This window comes from Eumetopias jubatus, unplaced genomic scaffold (genome assembly GCF_037043125.1).
Source record: "Eumetopias jubatus isolate StellerSeaLion01/CBP00866 unplaced genomic scaffold, mEumJub1_p1.0 scaffold_6, whole genome shotgun sequence".
NCBI lineage: Eukaryota > Metazoa > Chordata > Mammalia > Carnivora > Otariidae > Eumetopias > Eumetopias jubatus.
In genome coordinates, this window is record NW_028274812.1 from 33,248,452 (window position 1) to 33,264,960 (window position 16,509).

At 39.2% G+C, this 16,509-nt stretch overlaps 1 protein-coding gene across 5 annotated transcripts in view; it reads left to right on the forward strand.

The window, feature by feature from the left end:
• The window catches only part of EPB41L2 (erythrocyte membrane protein band 4.1 like 2), a 205,508-nt gene that overhangs the window by 91,385 nt on the left and 97,614 nt on the right, over positions 1 to 16,509 (forward strand). For all 5 annotated transcript variants that reach the window (XM_028125387.2, XM_028125384.2, XM_028125385.2 and 2 more), the window contains exons 2-3: positions 5,869 to 6,350; positions 7,065 to 7,274. In XM_028125387.2, the coding sequence (XP_027981188.2) occupies positions 5,883 to 6,350; positions 7,065 to 7,274 (678 nt within the window). In that variant the 5' untranslated portion in view covers positions 5,869 to 5,882. The remainder of the gene's footprint in view (positions 1 to 5,868; positions 6,351 to 7,064; positions 7,275 to 16,509) is intronic.

The window sequence follows — 16,509 nt, forward strand, 5'->3', positions numbered from 1 at the left end:
ATTTCATTGCTTCTAAAATATTTTGACCAAAAGTCAACTTTACTTGATTGGTCTCCAGATTATTTCTCATAGCCAGAGTAATTAGAGAGCTACCAGTTATCTTGGTTAGCTTGGACAAGGGTGGGACATTTTTATTTTAATTTTTACCAGGGCACTGGTTCAACTCTCAAAATGTAATTAGAGAGTATATACTAAAAATCAACTTTGGTCATTTCATGATTAATGTAAATAATCTCCACTTAAGTGGTACATGGAAAATGGGAAGGCAAAAGACCTTCTGTGCAATATGGGACCAGTTGAAGAACTCATGTAAAGGTCTTACTGGAATACATGGTTTTGAATTTTAAATACCTAATGGTGATACAGCCTCTAGAGAAAACAGTATGGAGGTTCCTCAGAAAATTAACTACCGTATGATCCAGCAATTCCTTTTCTGGGTATTTATCAAAAGAAAATGAAAGTACGCTAACTCAAAAAGGTATATGCACCCCACATTCACTGTAGCATTATTTACAATAGCCAACATGTGGAAACAACCTAAGTTTCCATTGATGGATGAATGGGTAAAGAAATTGTCTCACACACACACACACACACACACACACACACACACACACACACACACGCGAGTATTACTCATTCATAAACAAGAATGGAATCTTGCCATTTACAATGGCATGGATGGACCTGGAGAGCATTATGCTAAGTGAAATGTCAGAGAAAGACCCCTTAAGATCTCTCTTATATGTGGACTTTAAACAACAACAAAATCAAGCTGATAAAGAGAACGACTGGTTCTCTCATTAAAATTAATAAATTTTAAATAAATTGAGGGTAAAAAATAACTTAGGCTTATGAATAATAACTTCATTCTATTTACCTGAATTTTCATTTCAAATCTTTGGAGAAGAAAGCTCAGTAATATTAGCTTTATAATGATTTAACAAATTATGCCTCTTGTCTTCCTAAATGAAGGGGATGCCTTAATATTTTGCACATTTTAGTTTATGTTGAAATAATATTTTCTACAAAAACTACATAAAACATATAGTTTAATATTGCTCAAATCGCCAGTTTTTGATCTTCAGGAATATTGATGATAAAATTTTTCCACAATATAACAGGCCGAAACTTATGTAGTCCCCCCAGCTTTATTTATGGGGTTTACTTCCCAGTTTGACAAAATACAGTGTTCACGTTTGGTGATCTGATGTCGACACAATAGAAGTTAAACATGTTCCTAACAGACCTACACTTAATACTTTTATACTTTATAGAGATAGTGAACTGATATGTGCAAATATTCAAAGATGGATAGAATTAAAAATAAATGCCTAAGAATGAGAAGTAAGATTGGCCCGTAAATGTTCTAGTTACCTAACGATTCCTCCTTTGTAGCATTGCCCTCAGGGACATCATTTGCACTCAGCTCCTGGTCTCACTGTATATTCCTCCTCTCCCTCATGCCTTTTCTGCCTGACGCTGAAATGTTGGGTGGGGATAAAGTTCTTCTCAGGCCCCTCTAAACTCAAACTACCCTTCTTCTCTAGGCAGTGTCCGTATCATTGCTGCTTTTAGCTGTCCCCATGTGATGGCACCTCGCAAATTTGCATCTCTCGTGCATATCTGGTCTCTGTTCAAGACCCATGTGTCAGGTGGTCAACTTGAGAAACTGGTCAGTCGCAGTCAATTCAAAACTAACTTTGTCTCCGTCAGACCCTTTTTTTGCTTGTGTTCCTTATTCCAGTGGGTGGTTCGGCCATCACCACAGTCTCCCGTGACCTGAGACTTTTCCTCCATGACCTGAGTCCTTTCCTGTCTTTGACTTGCTACATTCATTGTGGGCTCCATGTCATGTCGTCTACCTCTTTACCACTGGATTCATTTCTTCTCCTTCACCTCGCTGCTCCGGCCAAAGTGCAGACCATCATCTTCTCATGTGTGGGTTATTGGGACAGCCTTCTGGATGTCTTTCTCTTTCAGGCTCTTCTCTCATCCTGTACTTTCCAGCCAGGTTGGGCTAGCCAAAATGTGGGTCTGATTACATTACTCCTCTCTCTGTAAAATGCTTGTATGACTTTTTATTGCTTTAAATCAACCTCAAGACCTTTCTTAGCATGATACACAAAACCTTTTATGTCCTGGCTTCTGCCTCTTTGTCATTGCTAATTCACCTTCCTTCTTTCTTCCTGTCCCCATAGCAAGCTCCCACTTCACTCGTACAGTGGATTATTGTGCAGTACTTGTGGTTTCCTGTGGGAGGAATATTCTCATGTTGTTACACTTCCCTGTGCTTGGCACATGCCTCCTATCCTGACTCTGTTGACTGAAGGCTCCTCATTTTAAAGCAACTCAGATATCCACTTTTGCAGAAAGGCTTACCTCTTCTCTGAATCTGGGTTAAGTATCTGTCTTGCGCCTTTTAAGCAATGTGCTCTCGACTTACACCTGTCCACCACCTTTAGCTTCTCAAAGGCAGTCTTTTATTCATGTGCCCAGTATCTGGCACGTTGTAGGGGCCCATTAAATATAGGCAGGCTGACTGAATGTTTTCATGCTCACATATTGGAAATGAATAACATTTTTTTAAAGACTTAGAGAGTGCAAGCATGAGCAGGGGGAGGAGCAAAGAGAGGGGGATAAGCAGACTCCCCACTGAGCACAGAGCCTGATGGGGCTCCATCTCACCACCCTGAGATCATGACCTGAGCTGAAATCAAGAGTCGGATGCTTAAAACCCGCTGAGCCACCCAGGCGCCCTGTGAATAGCATTTTAAGTTATTTTTTATTATTGAATTCTCACCCTTTTAAAGTTTATAATTCAGTGGTTTTCAGTGTATTCACAGGGTTGTACAACCATTACCACTGTCTAATTCCAGAACACTTTCATCACCCCCAAAGGAAACCCTGTACCTATTAGCAGTTGCTCCCTATTCTCTCCATCTTCCAGCCCTTTGCAACCACTAATCTACTTTGTCTCTGTGGATTTGCTTATTCTGGAAATTTCATATGAGTGGAATCATTCAGCATGTCACCTTTTGTATTTTTTTTTAAAGATTTTATTTGTCATAGAGCGCGAGCATTAGCAGGGGGAGCAGCAGACAGAGGGAGAAGCAGGCTCCCTGTTGAGCAATGATCCTGATGTGGGACTCGATCCCAGGACCCTGGGATCATGACCTGAGCCAAAGGCAGCCACTTAACCGACTGAGCCACCCAGGCATCCCAGACCTTTTGTATTTTTTCACTTAGAATAATATCTTCAAGGTTTGTGTGTGGCAGCATATATTGTACTTCAGTCCTTTTTACGACTTAATATTATGGACACACACTTAATATGGACACAACCGTTTTGTTTATGCATTCATCAGTTGGTAGGAATTGGGGTTGTTTCTATTTTTTGACTAGTATGAATAAAGCTGTAATGAACATTTGTTTGCAAGTTTTGCTGGGAACATATGTTTTCATTTCTCTTGGGTGTATACGTAGGAGTGAAATTGCTAGGTCCTATGCTAACTATTTGAGAAACTTTTCCAGAGTGGCTCTACCACCTTACATTCTTGCCATCAAGGTTGAGACTTCTACATTTTCCCCATCCTCATCAGTACTTGTTACTGTCTCTCTCTCTCTTTTTTTTTAAGATTTTATTTATTTATTCATAAGAGACAGAGAGAGGCAGAGGGAGAAGCAGGCTCCCTGCTTGATCCCAGGATGCTGGGATCATGACCTGAGCTGAAGGTGGACACTTAACCATCTGAGCCACCCAGGCGCCCACTGTCTGTCTCTTTGATGATAGTCTTCCTTTAGTGTATATAAAGTGGCATCTCATGGTGGTTTGGGTTCATATCTTCCTAATGACTGATGATGATGAGCGTTGTTTCAAGTGTTTATTGGACATTTGTATATTTTTTTTGGAGAAATGTCTACTCAAAATTCTTTGCCCATAAAAATTTTTTTTTGTCTTTTGATGAGTTATAGGAGTTCTTGATATATTCTAAATACTAGACTTTCATCAGATACATGATTTGCAAAAGATGGTGAAGAATGTTTTAACAAGTTTAATACTGATACATGCTACAACATGGATGAACCTCGAAAGCATTATGCTCAGTGAAAATGCCAAATGTTGCATAATTCCATCTATTTGAAATGTCTAGAATAGGCAAATCCATATGGATTGAAAGTAATTGCCAGGAGCTGGTGGAGGGGAGAATGGAGAATAACTATTAATGGATTACAAAGTTTCTTTTGGGGATGATGAAAATGTTCTAGAATTAGTGGTGATGGTTGCATAATCTTGTGAGTACACTCAAAACCATTAACTATGCAATTTAAATGGGTGAAGTTTATGGTTTGTGAATTATATCTCGATAAAGGTTTAAAAAAGAACAAGTGTATGTTATGTTGTGAACTATTCAAGATTTGTACCACTTTTGAAGATAGCTGGAAAATTTGCTACTGGCCAGGGTGCCAGGCCTTTTATCATTGTCAAGAGAAGAGAGATTGTACTCTCTCTGCTGTTCTTGTCTCTCTTTTTTTTTTTTTAAAGATTTTATTTATTTATTTGAGAGAGAGAGAGAATGAGAGAGAGCACGAGAGGGAAGAGGGTCAGAGGGAGAAGCAGACTCCCTGCTGAGCAGGGAGCCCGATGCAGGACTCGATCCCGGGACTCCAGGATCATGACCCGAGCCGAAGGCAGTCGCTTAACCAACTGAGCCACCCAGGCGCCCTTGTCTCTCTTTTTTTTTAATGTCATTGGGGGAGCTATACTTTAAAAAGTACCTCTTTGCTTATGCGAAATTGAGACAACCATTTACTTTCAGATTTATTTATTTTTTAAAGATTTATTTTAAAGTATGGGCGGGGGGAGGGGCAGAGGGAGAGAGAGAATCCTCAAGCAGACTCCCCACTGAGCACAGAGCCCACTGTGGGGCTCAATCCCAGAACCCTGAGATCGTGACCTGAGCCGAAGTCAAGAGTCGGCTGCTTAACCGACTGGGCCACCCAGGTGCCCCTATTTTCAGATTTAATTTCAGTTTTTTTTCATTAGTTGTGATAGGATCACTTATTAGATGCACTTTTTCCCTACCCCTATAAATGTCTTCATTTGGTTCAGATTAGGGACCCTGAGGTACTTACCTTAAAATCACATCTACAAGGAAAACCATGTTTTAGGTTGAGTGGGATGGAGGGTTAGATTTTTGATTATAGTTTGAGTGGTCTAAGAAGACTAACTGCTGCATTGAAATAATGTTGGTATATGGTAAATGGGATTTAAATTGAAAAGAAAAAAAAACAAAAACCTTTTCTCCCCCAGATCTAATTTTCTCACTGTTAAGCACTCCACATTTAGAATTCATCTTTATAATGCCTGACCTTTTTTTTAATACCTCAGATTTTTGTAGAATTTGATTTCCCTATGTGAAATTGCAGTGAAATGTGTCTCCATACTTTCTAACATTATCAATTAACTTTTTGTATTATAGAATAAAGGATCCTAAGTAGAGAGAAAAGTAACTTTCCTTAAAAAAAATGGGAGTTTTGCGGGGAAAATTACTTATGGCTAGATGAAACGTAATAAATGTAATCACTTTAAGCTGTTAACGGTTTTAAGCTCTACCAGTACAGAATCAGTTAGTTTTATTGTGATGCCACTTCTGGTTCTTTGATTCTGATGGAGAACTCTGAGAGTAGCAATCTCCATTTTGTCTTGTGCTTATGAGCTTTCCTTCTCTACACATTTTCTCCCCATCATGTCTCTGCCCTTTCCCATCCTACCCTTCCTCATCCCCTGTTCCTTACCTCCAAACTAAAACTGAGAGAGTTTGTAAGATAACATTTTGTGATTTTTTTGTTTTGTTTTGTTTACAGCATAAGCTGTAACCATGACCACTGAAGTAGGCTCCGCATCTGAAGTGAGGAAGGAATCTGAGCCATTAGGAGCAGATGCCACCAAGGAGAAACCTAAAGAAGTAGCAGAAAATCAGCAGAATCAGTCCTCCGATCCAGAGGAGGAAAAAGGTTCCCAGTCATCTCCTACAGCTGAAAGCCAAAGTAGTCCACGCCGCCAGAAGAGAGAGAAGGATCCATCTGAGAGCAGGGGCATTTCTCGATTCATACCCCCGTGGCTTAAGAAACAGAAGTCCTATACCTTAGTAGCGGCTAAAGACGGAGGAGATAAAAAAGAGCCCAGTCAAGCTGTTGTGGAAGAGATTTTAGATCAAGAGCAATCTCTTCCTGAAGGAGAAAGGCAGGCCAAGGGCGATGCCGAAGAAACCGCTCAGAGAAAAGAGCCAGAGATGAAAGTTGATGTCAAGGAAGAGAAGCCCTCCGTGATCCGTCCTGAGGCACAGGTATGTTTGAGAAGGAATTGTCTGGAAATGAAAGCTTGGTGTTTGAACCACGTACCAAAAAGGAGTTGTTTCTTTGGAATCCTGTCCAGATTTCTTGTATTCAGATACTACTCTGGCTTACTGTGTCTGGAATATGGGGCCTGGGGTAGTCTGCCACAGCCTTCTCGTTACTCCCTTTTTAAATCTTTGTCAAAATAATAAGGCCAAGAAATTAACTATGCAAACCATAAAAATAAATTCATGTCTCTTCCTTTTAAGGTTAAACAGATACTCTCCGAATCCTACCACCTCTCTTTTTTAAATAGTATGGATTTTTATATCTTTGATTTGATGTAAGTGTTCAGTGAGTAGGAAGAAGTAGATTTGTACGTGTGAACATTTTGGTTTCTTAATGAAGCCTAGGTTTTGCCATGGTGTGAAATTATAATTGGAAATTTTATTATTTGAAATGATATTTAAATTTTAGTTGCCAGGACGTAGTTTCTTTTACTCATGTGATGCTGAAATTACCAAATTGGCAAAATGAGAAAATGGGCGGTGGATTGGGGAAGGGCAATATGGGGAAATACCCTTTTCGGCAAAATCTTGAAGTCTTTAAAAATCTTAGGCTGACAGTGTTTGTAACAATCGCGATTCTTAAAGATTTTCCTTTGAATACTTGGTCTTCTGCAGATTGGTTAGCTTTAGTATGAACTTCCTTTTTTCCGTTAACAGCCCACTGAAAGGGTAAGTAAGGAGAGAGAAGAGAAGGCGAAGGAAATGAAGGAAGACACGTCAGAAGAAGCAGCAAAGAGGGAGACCAAGGAAGTGCAGACCAATGAGCTAAAGGCAGAGAAGGCCTTCCAGAAAGCCAGCAAGAAGACCAAAACGGTCCAGTGCAAAGTGATGCTCCTAGATGGCACCGAGTACAGCTGTGACCTGGAGGTGAGACAGGGCGCCGCTGGAGAGCAGTCCTGATGCATAGAATGCGAGCGGAAGTTGAGGCTGCCCTCCCTGGTGGGGTGGCACAGTTGTGTATATTGTTGTGTTCCTATAAGCTAGCCTGTCAGTTTTGCTTTAAAAAACAAGAAAACCTGGAAGTGGGTCATTTCTATTACAGACAGTATTTCCTGACCCTCCGGGGTGGGTGGTGGGGAAGGGGGGGTTTGGCTAGTTTGCCCGCATTGTGTGGATTGGCAGGTGTTTGTTCTGAATGGGCATTAAACAGTTGGACTATTACCCTTGTCTGTATGGAATTCACTTGAGGAGAACCAGTAGTGCTTGGTTAATTATTCCAAGAGCCATGCTAATTTCAGCACTTTAACCCTACCTAAGTGTTTTTTTTTTTTTATCCTGAGTCAGCTACCGACTTAAAATCAAGCTCATTTTTTTAGTTTTATTTAATTAAAAAACACTCATGGTTTACAAGGCATATAATTCATTAGTGTGGATGTGACCAAAACCAATATAATTTTTTAAAGCATCTTGTGCCTTATAATTTTGTCAGTCAGAAGGGCTTGTTGCTTTTCATAGCTAAGTTACTTTATTTACAAGAACATATGCTAATAGTTGATGTTCACTGAAGAACTGTGTCAGCTGCTTCGGATGGATGATTTCACATAACACTTGTGAGACTCTGTATGAGGTAGGTATTTAGGTATGATTGTGGGTATTCCCATTGTTACAGTGGGCAATGTGAGGCTTAGAGAGTTTACGTAACTTGCCCAGACTTTCCCAGCTAGCTAGTGGGTGAGCCAGAATTCCAGACCTTGGCAGTTTGACTCCGGACGTCATGAACCTGACCACCAAACTACCCTGTTTTCATTTGCTACATGTGAGAGGGACCTCTTTTGTTCACTTAAAATATGGTCTCTAAATAATCTTTTTTGGGGGGAAGGGGGGGTCTTCTCATCTATTTAAATATTAAAATTACTTTTTCCTCATTCCTTGCATTCTTGCTTATTAAAATTAGAAGTTATACTTTACAATGAAAGCATTCATTCAGCTTGGTGAAATAGACCTATCTAGTTGAACAGTAGTTTATTATATATTTAAACATGCATTAGAGTACAAGGTTGGAGGGTGCTAAGATGAATGACTCCTAGTCCTTGCCTTTATCTATTTTACTCGTTTTAGTTACAGTTATTCTGATATTTCAGTTATTTTAAGAACAGGAGTGGAGAAAGAGGATTAAAAATCCTTAAAGCTCTGAGAGAGACCAGGAGGGGCGGTGGGGGAGACCGACTGACACTGTGTGTTTGGGGTTGGGGGGACAGCAAGGAAAACAATGGAATGCTGGTCTGAACTTGACTCAGTTACCTTTGACCACATGTCCCGTGTTTCTCCTACCTATCCTAGAAGTTAGGGTGTCTGAATATGAGAACCAGCTTGATGGTAACTTGACCTTGAGCCAGAAGCCAACTTTATCTATAGAATATAAGATTGCTTAGATAATTCAGAAGGTCCCTGTTATCTCTGAATCTCTTTGTATCACCAAACCTCAAGATTCACCAGTGTGCTTTATGGTTTAAATATATTTTTGTGGTCTTTTAAAGTCACAATGTATGTAAAAACTACAAAAATCTAGAAAATAATTGACAGTTGTATATTCACCATAAAAATTTTAATCAGATGTTCCCATTTTGCCATGTGTTTCAGATTTTTTTTTTTTTTTTTAAAGAACTAAAACCTTCAAGACTTGGCTAAAGTCTCCTTCGCATCCCTCCTCTCTTGCTCTGTATGTCCCTTTTTACAGCGTGCAAATCTACTTTGTTTAGCTGCTGTCTAGCTTACTGTGAATGACTAAACCAGTTTCTCCATTCCTCTCCGGAGGCTCCATTTCTTTATGTAGTGTAACAGTCAGTGCTTCAGTGAACATAATCGTACACCTTGTCTTGTTCACTTGTGCAGCAGTTTCTTCAGGGTAGACACTTCATAGTGGGATCTGGACGTTGATAGGATGCAGTTTTACTTCCTCAGATTTCCCCGACACTGCAAAGTGATCCCCAAAGTGGTTGGGCCAATTTAAATTCCAGTGAATAACCACCAAGGTGAATTTTTCCACATTGTCTCTACTTATTCGTGATGATTTGGCATTCATTTTGTATTTTTTAATCTAGGGTTTTTGCATATCTTACCTTTAATTTTCTTCTATCCACTTTATGAGATTTCATGACCTATGTTATAAGCCTCATAAAGTTGCATCCCTTTTAATATTCCCTGGAAAATTTGGATAAATGAGGGATTATCTGTTCTTTGGAGATCTGGTAGAACTTGCCTTTAAAACTATCTTGGCCTGGTGGAAAGAGGAGAGTTGGAGAGTAGGTTTTTTGTTGTTGTTGTTGTTTATTTTAAATCACTGATTCAATTTCCTTATACTGACTGTTTTTTCTTGAGTCAGTTTTAGTAATTCAAATTTTTGCTCGTAACTATCCATTTCATCTAATTTGATAAATCTCCTGGCATGAAGTTTTTCAAAGCATTGTCATCTTGTGCATTCAATTTTTATTCCATTTTTTTATTTCTAGTCTTATTTGCCTCCCCCCATCCATTCTTCTTATAGATTTACCATTTTAATTTTTTTTTCAAAGAAACAACTTGGGTTTATTGTTTCTGTATTTTCTTTTCTACTTTGTAGAATTTTTTTCCCTTTTGCTCTTTATTTTTTCTTTGGGATTACTCTGTTGTTTTTCTAATTTCTTGAGTTGAATATTAAATATACAAGTGCTTGGCTCTAGTCTTCCCTCCAAGTATCTCATGTTGAAAGCACAAATTTTGAACATAGGGCTTTTCATTGCCACTCAATTCTTAATATTTTTACATCCCGTTATGGGTCTTTTTTTTCTTTTATTTATTTTTTAAAAATTTAAATTCAATTAATTAACCTATAATGTATTATTAGTTTCAGAGGTAGAGTTCAGTGATTCATCAGTCTTATATAATACCCAGTGCTTATTTCATCATGTGACCTCCTTAATGTCATTTTTGATCACTAAAGTTTTTCTAAGTGTGTTTTTAGATTTCTGAAGTATGTGTGTGTGTGAATATATGTGTGTATGTCTTGTGGGAAGAATCTTTTCAGATTTCCTGTTTTATTACAGTTTGGCCTGGTGTTCAGATCTGTCCTCTTGATCAGTCTTATTAATTATGTGGCTCGTGTTGTTTATCTCAATTAATTGTTTAACTGCTTAGTTTATCAACTAATATGAGAGGTGTGTTGAGATCTCACCCTATAATTATTGGTTTGATAATTTCTCTTCATATTTCTGTAAGATTATGCTTTATAAAATTTGAGGCTAGATTATTAGATGCCTACATGGACAGATTTTTTCCCTTTTTACCATCATATAGTACCTTAAAATTTATTTTGACATCAGTATCACTGCTCTGGCTTTATTTTGGTTAGGATTTGCCTGGACTTTTTCAATTTCTTTGGTTTTAGACATTGTGCCCTTGTATTTTGAGGAAACATGTTTTTTTAATTCCCTTTGAGAATTTAGTGTTTTTTTTTTTTTTTTTAAGAATTTATTTGAGAGAGAGAGAGAGCACAAGCAGGGGGAGCAATGGAGGGAGAGAGAGAAGCAGGTTCCCCGCTGAGCAGGGAACCCTATGCACGGCTCAATCCCAGGACCTGAACCCAAATCAGAAGCTTAACTGACTGAGCCACCCAGGCGCCCTGAGAGTTTAGTCTTTTAACTGGTGAGTTTAGGCTAGCTATTTTATATGATAACTGATATGTGGCCATATTCTGCCATCTAATTTTGATTTGTCTGGTATTTTTCTTAGTTTATTGTTACTCTTTCTAGGAATATTTAAGTGTTTGATAGACACAGTTGACTTAGTAAAGTCTGATATTAATCACTGTGCCTGCCCCCTTTTTTCCCATCTGTTTAGTACTCATTTATTAGATGTCGGATCTCATTTTGGAATGGTACAAAATAACATTCTTATCTGTATGACTATTCCCTCTTCTATGACTTTGCTACTCATGGGGAGTGAAGTTGTTGGGTTGCTTGGAGCAGAGTTGAGAAAGAATGCAAAGTTAAACACAGCAGAGTTTGCAATTAACGAAAGTTAAATTCACTGAGACTTAAATTGGTTGTAAAAGCATAGGAATCTTTATTTTTATGATTATATTAATGTACCGTTGTCTTTTCAGTTAAATAATTACTTAAAATATCATTAAAAATGAACTTTTGGGAATGATAAATTTGAAATTAGTGTGTAGCATGTATGTGTTGAGTAAACTTTTTTCTCCTTTTAAGTACAAAGGAAAAACGAAATGGGAGTAGCCTTCAGTGATGTGATCCCACAGCAGATTTCAGGTACCAGTGTTTCACTAGAATTCTAGGCAGTGTGACTTTATATCTGACCATAAGCCATAATTCCTCAGTATCATAGTAGCTCTTCTAACAATGCACATGTTTTAAGTTGTATTTCCTATTTTGGTTGATTCTCTTTTATCCAGTGCTTCTTCCCATTTTGGTTCTCTGGTTGCTTGCTTAGTATCATTAGTATGAGTCTGATACACATCAGACCTGCTGTTACTTCCTCTTCAGGAGCAGAGCGCAGAGGACAGCCATCACGTGGTTTGAGTGCTCTCGTGTTTCCCGTTCCAGCATTGACCTTAGAGGGTGATGTGCTGATGCTGCTTATCTGTAGTTCTGCAGCTCTACACCGGAAATCAGTGTCTAAGGACTACTTGGGGAAGTATGTTGTGGGAAACCGTAGCTATTGATGAACTTGCAAGTATTCAAGGAAGATGACTACAGTGTGTGAACTAAATACTTTCACTTTATTTGGTTTGGGAGATTAGATTTGTTTCCATCTGTTCATTGTCATTAAAGATTCTATCATGACTTTTTAGATGCTGGTTATTCTTTTCTTTTTGTATGCACATGTATCTCATTTTCATTTAGACCTTTAGATTATAGCATCCCCACTGAAGAGGGCCTGATCGTCTTGACTTCTAGGGCACCTGCAACAGTGGAGGGAAGCATGGTCTGTACAGGAGTCTCAAGGAGTTGGAATGACCTAACTTAGAGACCTTATAGAGTCAGAGGAGGTTCTAGAAGGCATTCAAATGCCAGGATGAGAGGATGCAAGCTGATCTATAGAGCAAAATTTGCTGGGGAGACGGGGAAGAGGTTGTGAAGTCATTGGGACAGAGGATCCAGCAAGGTCAAGAGTGCTGTTTAGATTTTAGATTCTAGAGCACAGTAGGCAGCTGTGTGGCCACAGGAATTGAAGGGGGACTTTTTTTTTTTTTTTAAAGATTTTATTTATTTCACAGAGAGACACAGTGAGAGAGGGAACACAAGCGGGGGGGTGGGAGAGGGAGAAGCAGGCTGTCTGCAGAGCAGGGAGTCCAATGCGGGGCTCAGTCCCAGGACCCTGGGACCATGACCTGAGCCGAAGGCAGATGTTTAACGACTGAGTCACCCAGGCGCCCCAGAAGGGGGACTTTTTTATTCACTACGTTTAAGATGCATATCAGTGGTCTTTATAGATAGGATTTCATCAGTGTGATTCGAGCATTGTGAAAGTTAGACAGTTTCCTGTTTGTGGTACCTGTCAGTACCTTTAGTCAGCAGAAGTACGCTGTTTAAGGCATTTCATGAAATGTTACTGTACTAACTGAATAATTTTTCAGTTAGTTTTATTATTATTGTTTGGTGTCCTAACATCATCTGTTTCTCCAATTACTTCTTTAAAATAGGTGGCTGAATCTCTATATGTCCATCTGTATCCCTGTATTCCCTGTTTGGTTCATTTTAGGCTTGTTTCCTCATTTTTTTTTCCTGTGGGCCATCTGAGCCTATTCTTTCTTGAACCTCAGGAATTAAATGAATAAGATTGTTCAGGGAACCAAGGCAGCACTATTTCAAAAAGTAATTATCATCTTTTGAGTCTGCATTCTTTTGAGGTAACAGTATATGTTGTTAAGAGTGGATAAAAATGCCTCACAAATACAGTATTTGTGAGCATAAATATTGGATAAGAGGGCATTTTTAGAGAATGATTATAGTTACATGAAAAAACAATATGGAAGTGGCTTGACAGTAATTAATGTTATTTTTGGCTTATGTAACAATAAGCTTATTGCTAAGCCATGCATTAATTTTGACCCAAGGCCTAGTCTGTGTGCATTTGTTCCAAATCTTTGTGTGAAGTATTTTTTCATTGTATTTGGTGAAAATTACAATTTATATTTTATACTGGTTTATCATCTATTGATAATAAAAGGTCTCAAATATTTTTTTTGGAAACTCTTGATGATTATATATATATTTGAAAGATTTTATTTATTTATTTGACAGAGAGAGACACAGCGAGAGAGGGAACACAAGCAGGGGAGAGTGGGAGAGGGAGAAGCTGACTCCTCACTGAGCAAGGAGCCTGATGTGGGGTTCCATCCCAGGACCTTGGGATCATGACCTGAGCCGAAGGCAGACGCTTAACGACTGAGCCACCCAGGCGCCCCTTGAGGATTATATTTTTTAATGAAGAAACTATAATTTCTATTCTTTGATAACATCTGTTTTTATCTTACAGGAATATTTAATGGTATGCAACAAGCTCCTTTAATACTGGAATTTGAATGGAAAGAATTGTAGGGAGTCTCCTGGGCTCTGCATGCATGTTCCAGAGACTCAGCTATAGGACTCTTGTGATCCTGCTGCTGATCATTTCTGCATTCAGTGTGTTCAAACAGCAGGGCTCTTTCCTCTCAGGAAAAAATACAGTAAGATTTAGTTGAAGCCGTGGATATAAAGTCAGGAGAGCTATGTTTCCTTTACTTTTGACTCTCTGGATGTCTTGGGGGCAGTCACTTCCTCTTTTCTATCCTCAGATTGCAAAGTAAGAATGAAAATACCTGCTTCCTCTGTTTCTATGATTGCGCTGGTTTTACTACAGCTGATAAGTCTATATCTTTTAAGCCTGAAAATAAATGTGAAAGTTCCTACAATACTTTGGGAGCAAAAGTGAATGTGCATTCTGAGCTAGAGTTGCTCACATTTTCCTCTGGCATCTGAAAGTCGTTCCCACGTTTGATTTTAGTCTGAGAATTGAGGGCATTGTTTCTGCCCACACAGGAATGCCAGTACCAGTTTTTCCTTAGCTCTGTGAATAAGGCGATCAGAATGTAGGCTCTTCTCGTCAGTGCTCTGATGATAAAAGTATTTATCAGAAAGTAGAATGTGTCAAGGTTGACTTTTCTTGTGTAGAGGACTGGTCTCAGAAGTCCAATTTGAGATCGTTGCTTTTGAGTGGGTGTTATTTATTTACTTGATTGCTTATTCTGCTTTCACTCTCCAAGGTGGTTTTTCAGACCTCTGGCACTGACCCTTACTAGGTTTATTAGTTAAATAGTTTTAACTATCCACATAGTCCTGGAGGATCTAGAAGTTGTCTCACTCTATATACTCCCATAAAATGGTGTTAGATTCAAATATGGATTAGGAACTGGGAACAATTTAATTGGCACATATTATGTGCAATATAAAAGCGCAACAGCATAGGGGCAGGTGGAATGCTGCTGGCTGTCTGTCCAACTATCCCTTTAGCTTAAAAAATTTACGATGATAATTCTGTTCAATAACTTGTATTGACTAAGTGGCAAGAGGCTGCCATACCACGTGAGTGGTTGAATACTTGGTCCAGCTTGAAGAACACTAGGGAGTTAGGACTCTCTCAGGAATGACCTCAGACTGTCTTTTGAACTCTATCACTAGTGGATTTTCCAAGTTTCCCCCTGCCAGCCTAATTGGTCTTCTAATTAGGCACCTCCTCAATTATCTTTTCTTCAGGTTTCCGATCAGAACATCTCTGCATTGTGATTGCCTCTCTAGCCACATGATTTCTCTCTGTGGTGTCGTGTCCAACTCTGACTTCCTCTGAACTTGTTTGCACCATTAACTTGTTACTCAGTCATTCACTGGCTTCTGAAAGAATCACTTGTATTCTGTTGAAAAACTGGTAAACTCTTGTATTGTTGTTTAATTTTTCTCCTGTTATTTCTTCACCTGGATTGTTAGTTCCTTGAGAAAAGGACCTTTCTTCTCTCTCCCCATGGGGCATTAGCACTGGACTTAATACACTACTCATAGAACGTAATTGTTGCTTTATTTTTTTCTCTACTTTCTTGTATACAATTTTCATCCTTCTTATCTAAGCTAAGTGATTACACTTCCTTATTTATGTTCCCAATTTTTCTCTCCACCCTCCCGTTAGAAAAGATTTGCTCGTGCGTAAGAGTATGTGTATCCTCCCTGCTCCCCGCCACCCCTTATCGCTACTTCTGTCTACCACTGTCCTGCTTTCTAAATACTTAGAAACAGCAGGCTAACGTCTAATAGAAACATTTCAAGGGTTTGAATGAATGGAAACAATTAAGTTCGTGTAAAAGGCTGTGAAACCACTAGGGGAGAGCCGGGCAGAGGCAGGTGAGGTGGGTCTGTAGGAGATCAGGACCTGTCCAGGATGTCACATTGCCAGAGCAGAGGAGCGCTTTCACTTACATGGGAGTGGCCGTGGGACGTTGGCTTGCTGGCCGAGGTAGGCTGGGCTTGGAGGGCATATAATGAATACCTTGTTCCCTGCCTCTCTTTACCAGTGCTGCTCTTAGGCACATGGTTTTCATTTCCAGGCAGGCAAGAATGCTATCACATGCTTTATCCTTTCTTTCTCCCTTACTTTTGGTTTCAAAAGCTGGGGGTTGCCCTTGTGTCAGTGGTATTTTGAAAGCATTAAATGTGACGCTGGAAGGTACCTTCTCACCCTGAGTGACGGTCTTGACATCATTTTGAAGGCAACCTCCTCTTCCTGGCCCTTTCTCACGCACGCCGCTGGGCAAAGCTAACTCTTTGGTCATTTACCACTTAATACCAGGTAATACGTTTTCACTCTAACTTGAGGGAGGTGGTAGAACAGGCACGAGGTCATTGAATTATTTTGCTGTTTTGGAAGGAAAATTATTTGAAGGTTTATTAGTAAGATTAGAAATGCTGGGGAAGGTCATTTTCAGAATAAGGTTTGTACTTTAAAATCTGTTCTGATACATTTTTCTCATTCACTAAAATATATGGGCATTAAAAAATTTTAGCTCCTTGGGGCAGCTGGGTGGCTCAGTCAGGTAAGCATCCAATCTTGATTTCGGCTCAGGTCATGATCACAGAGT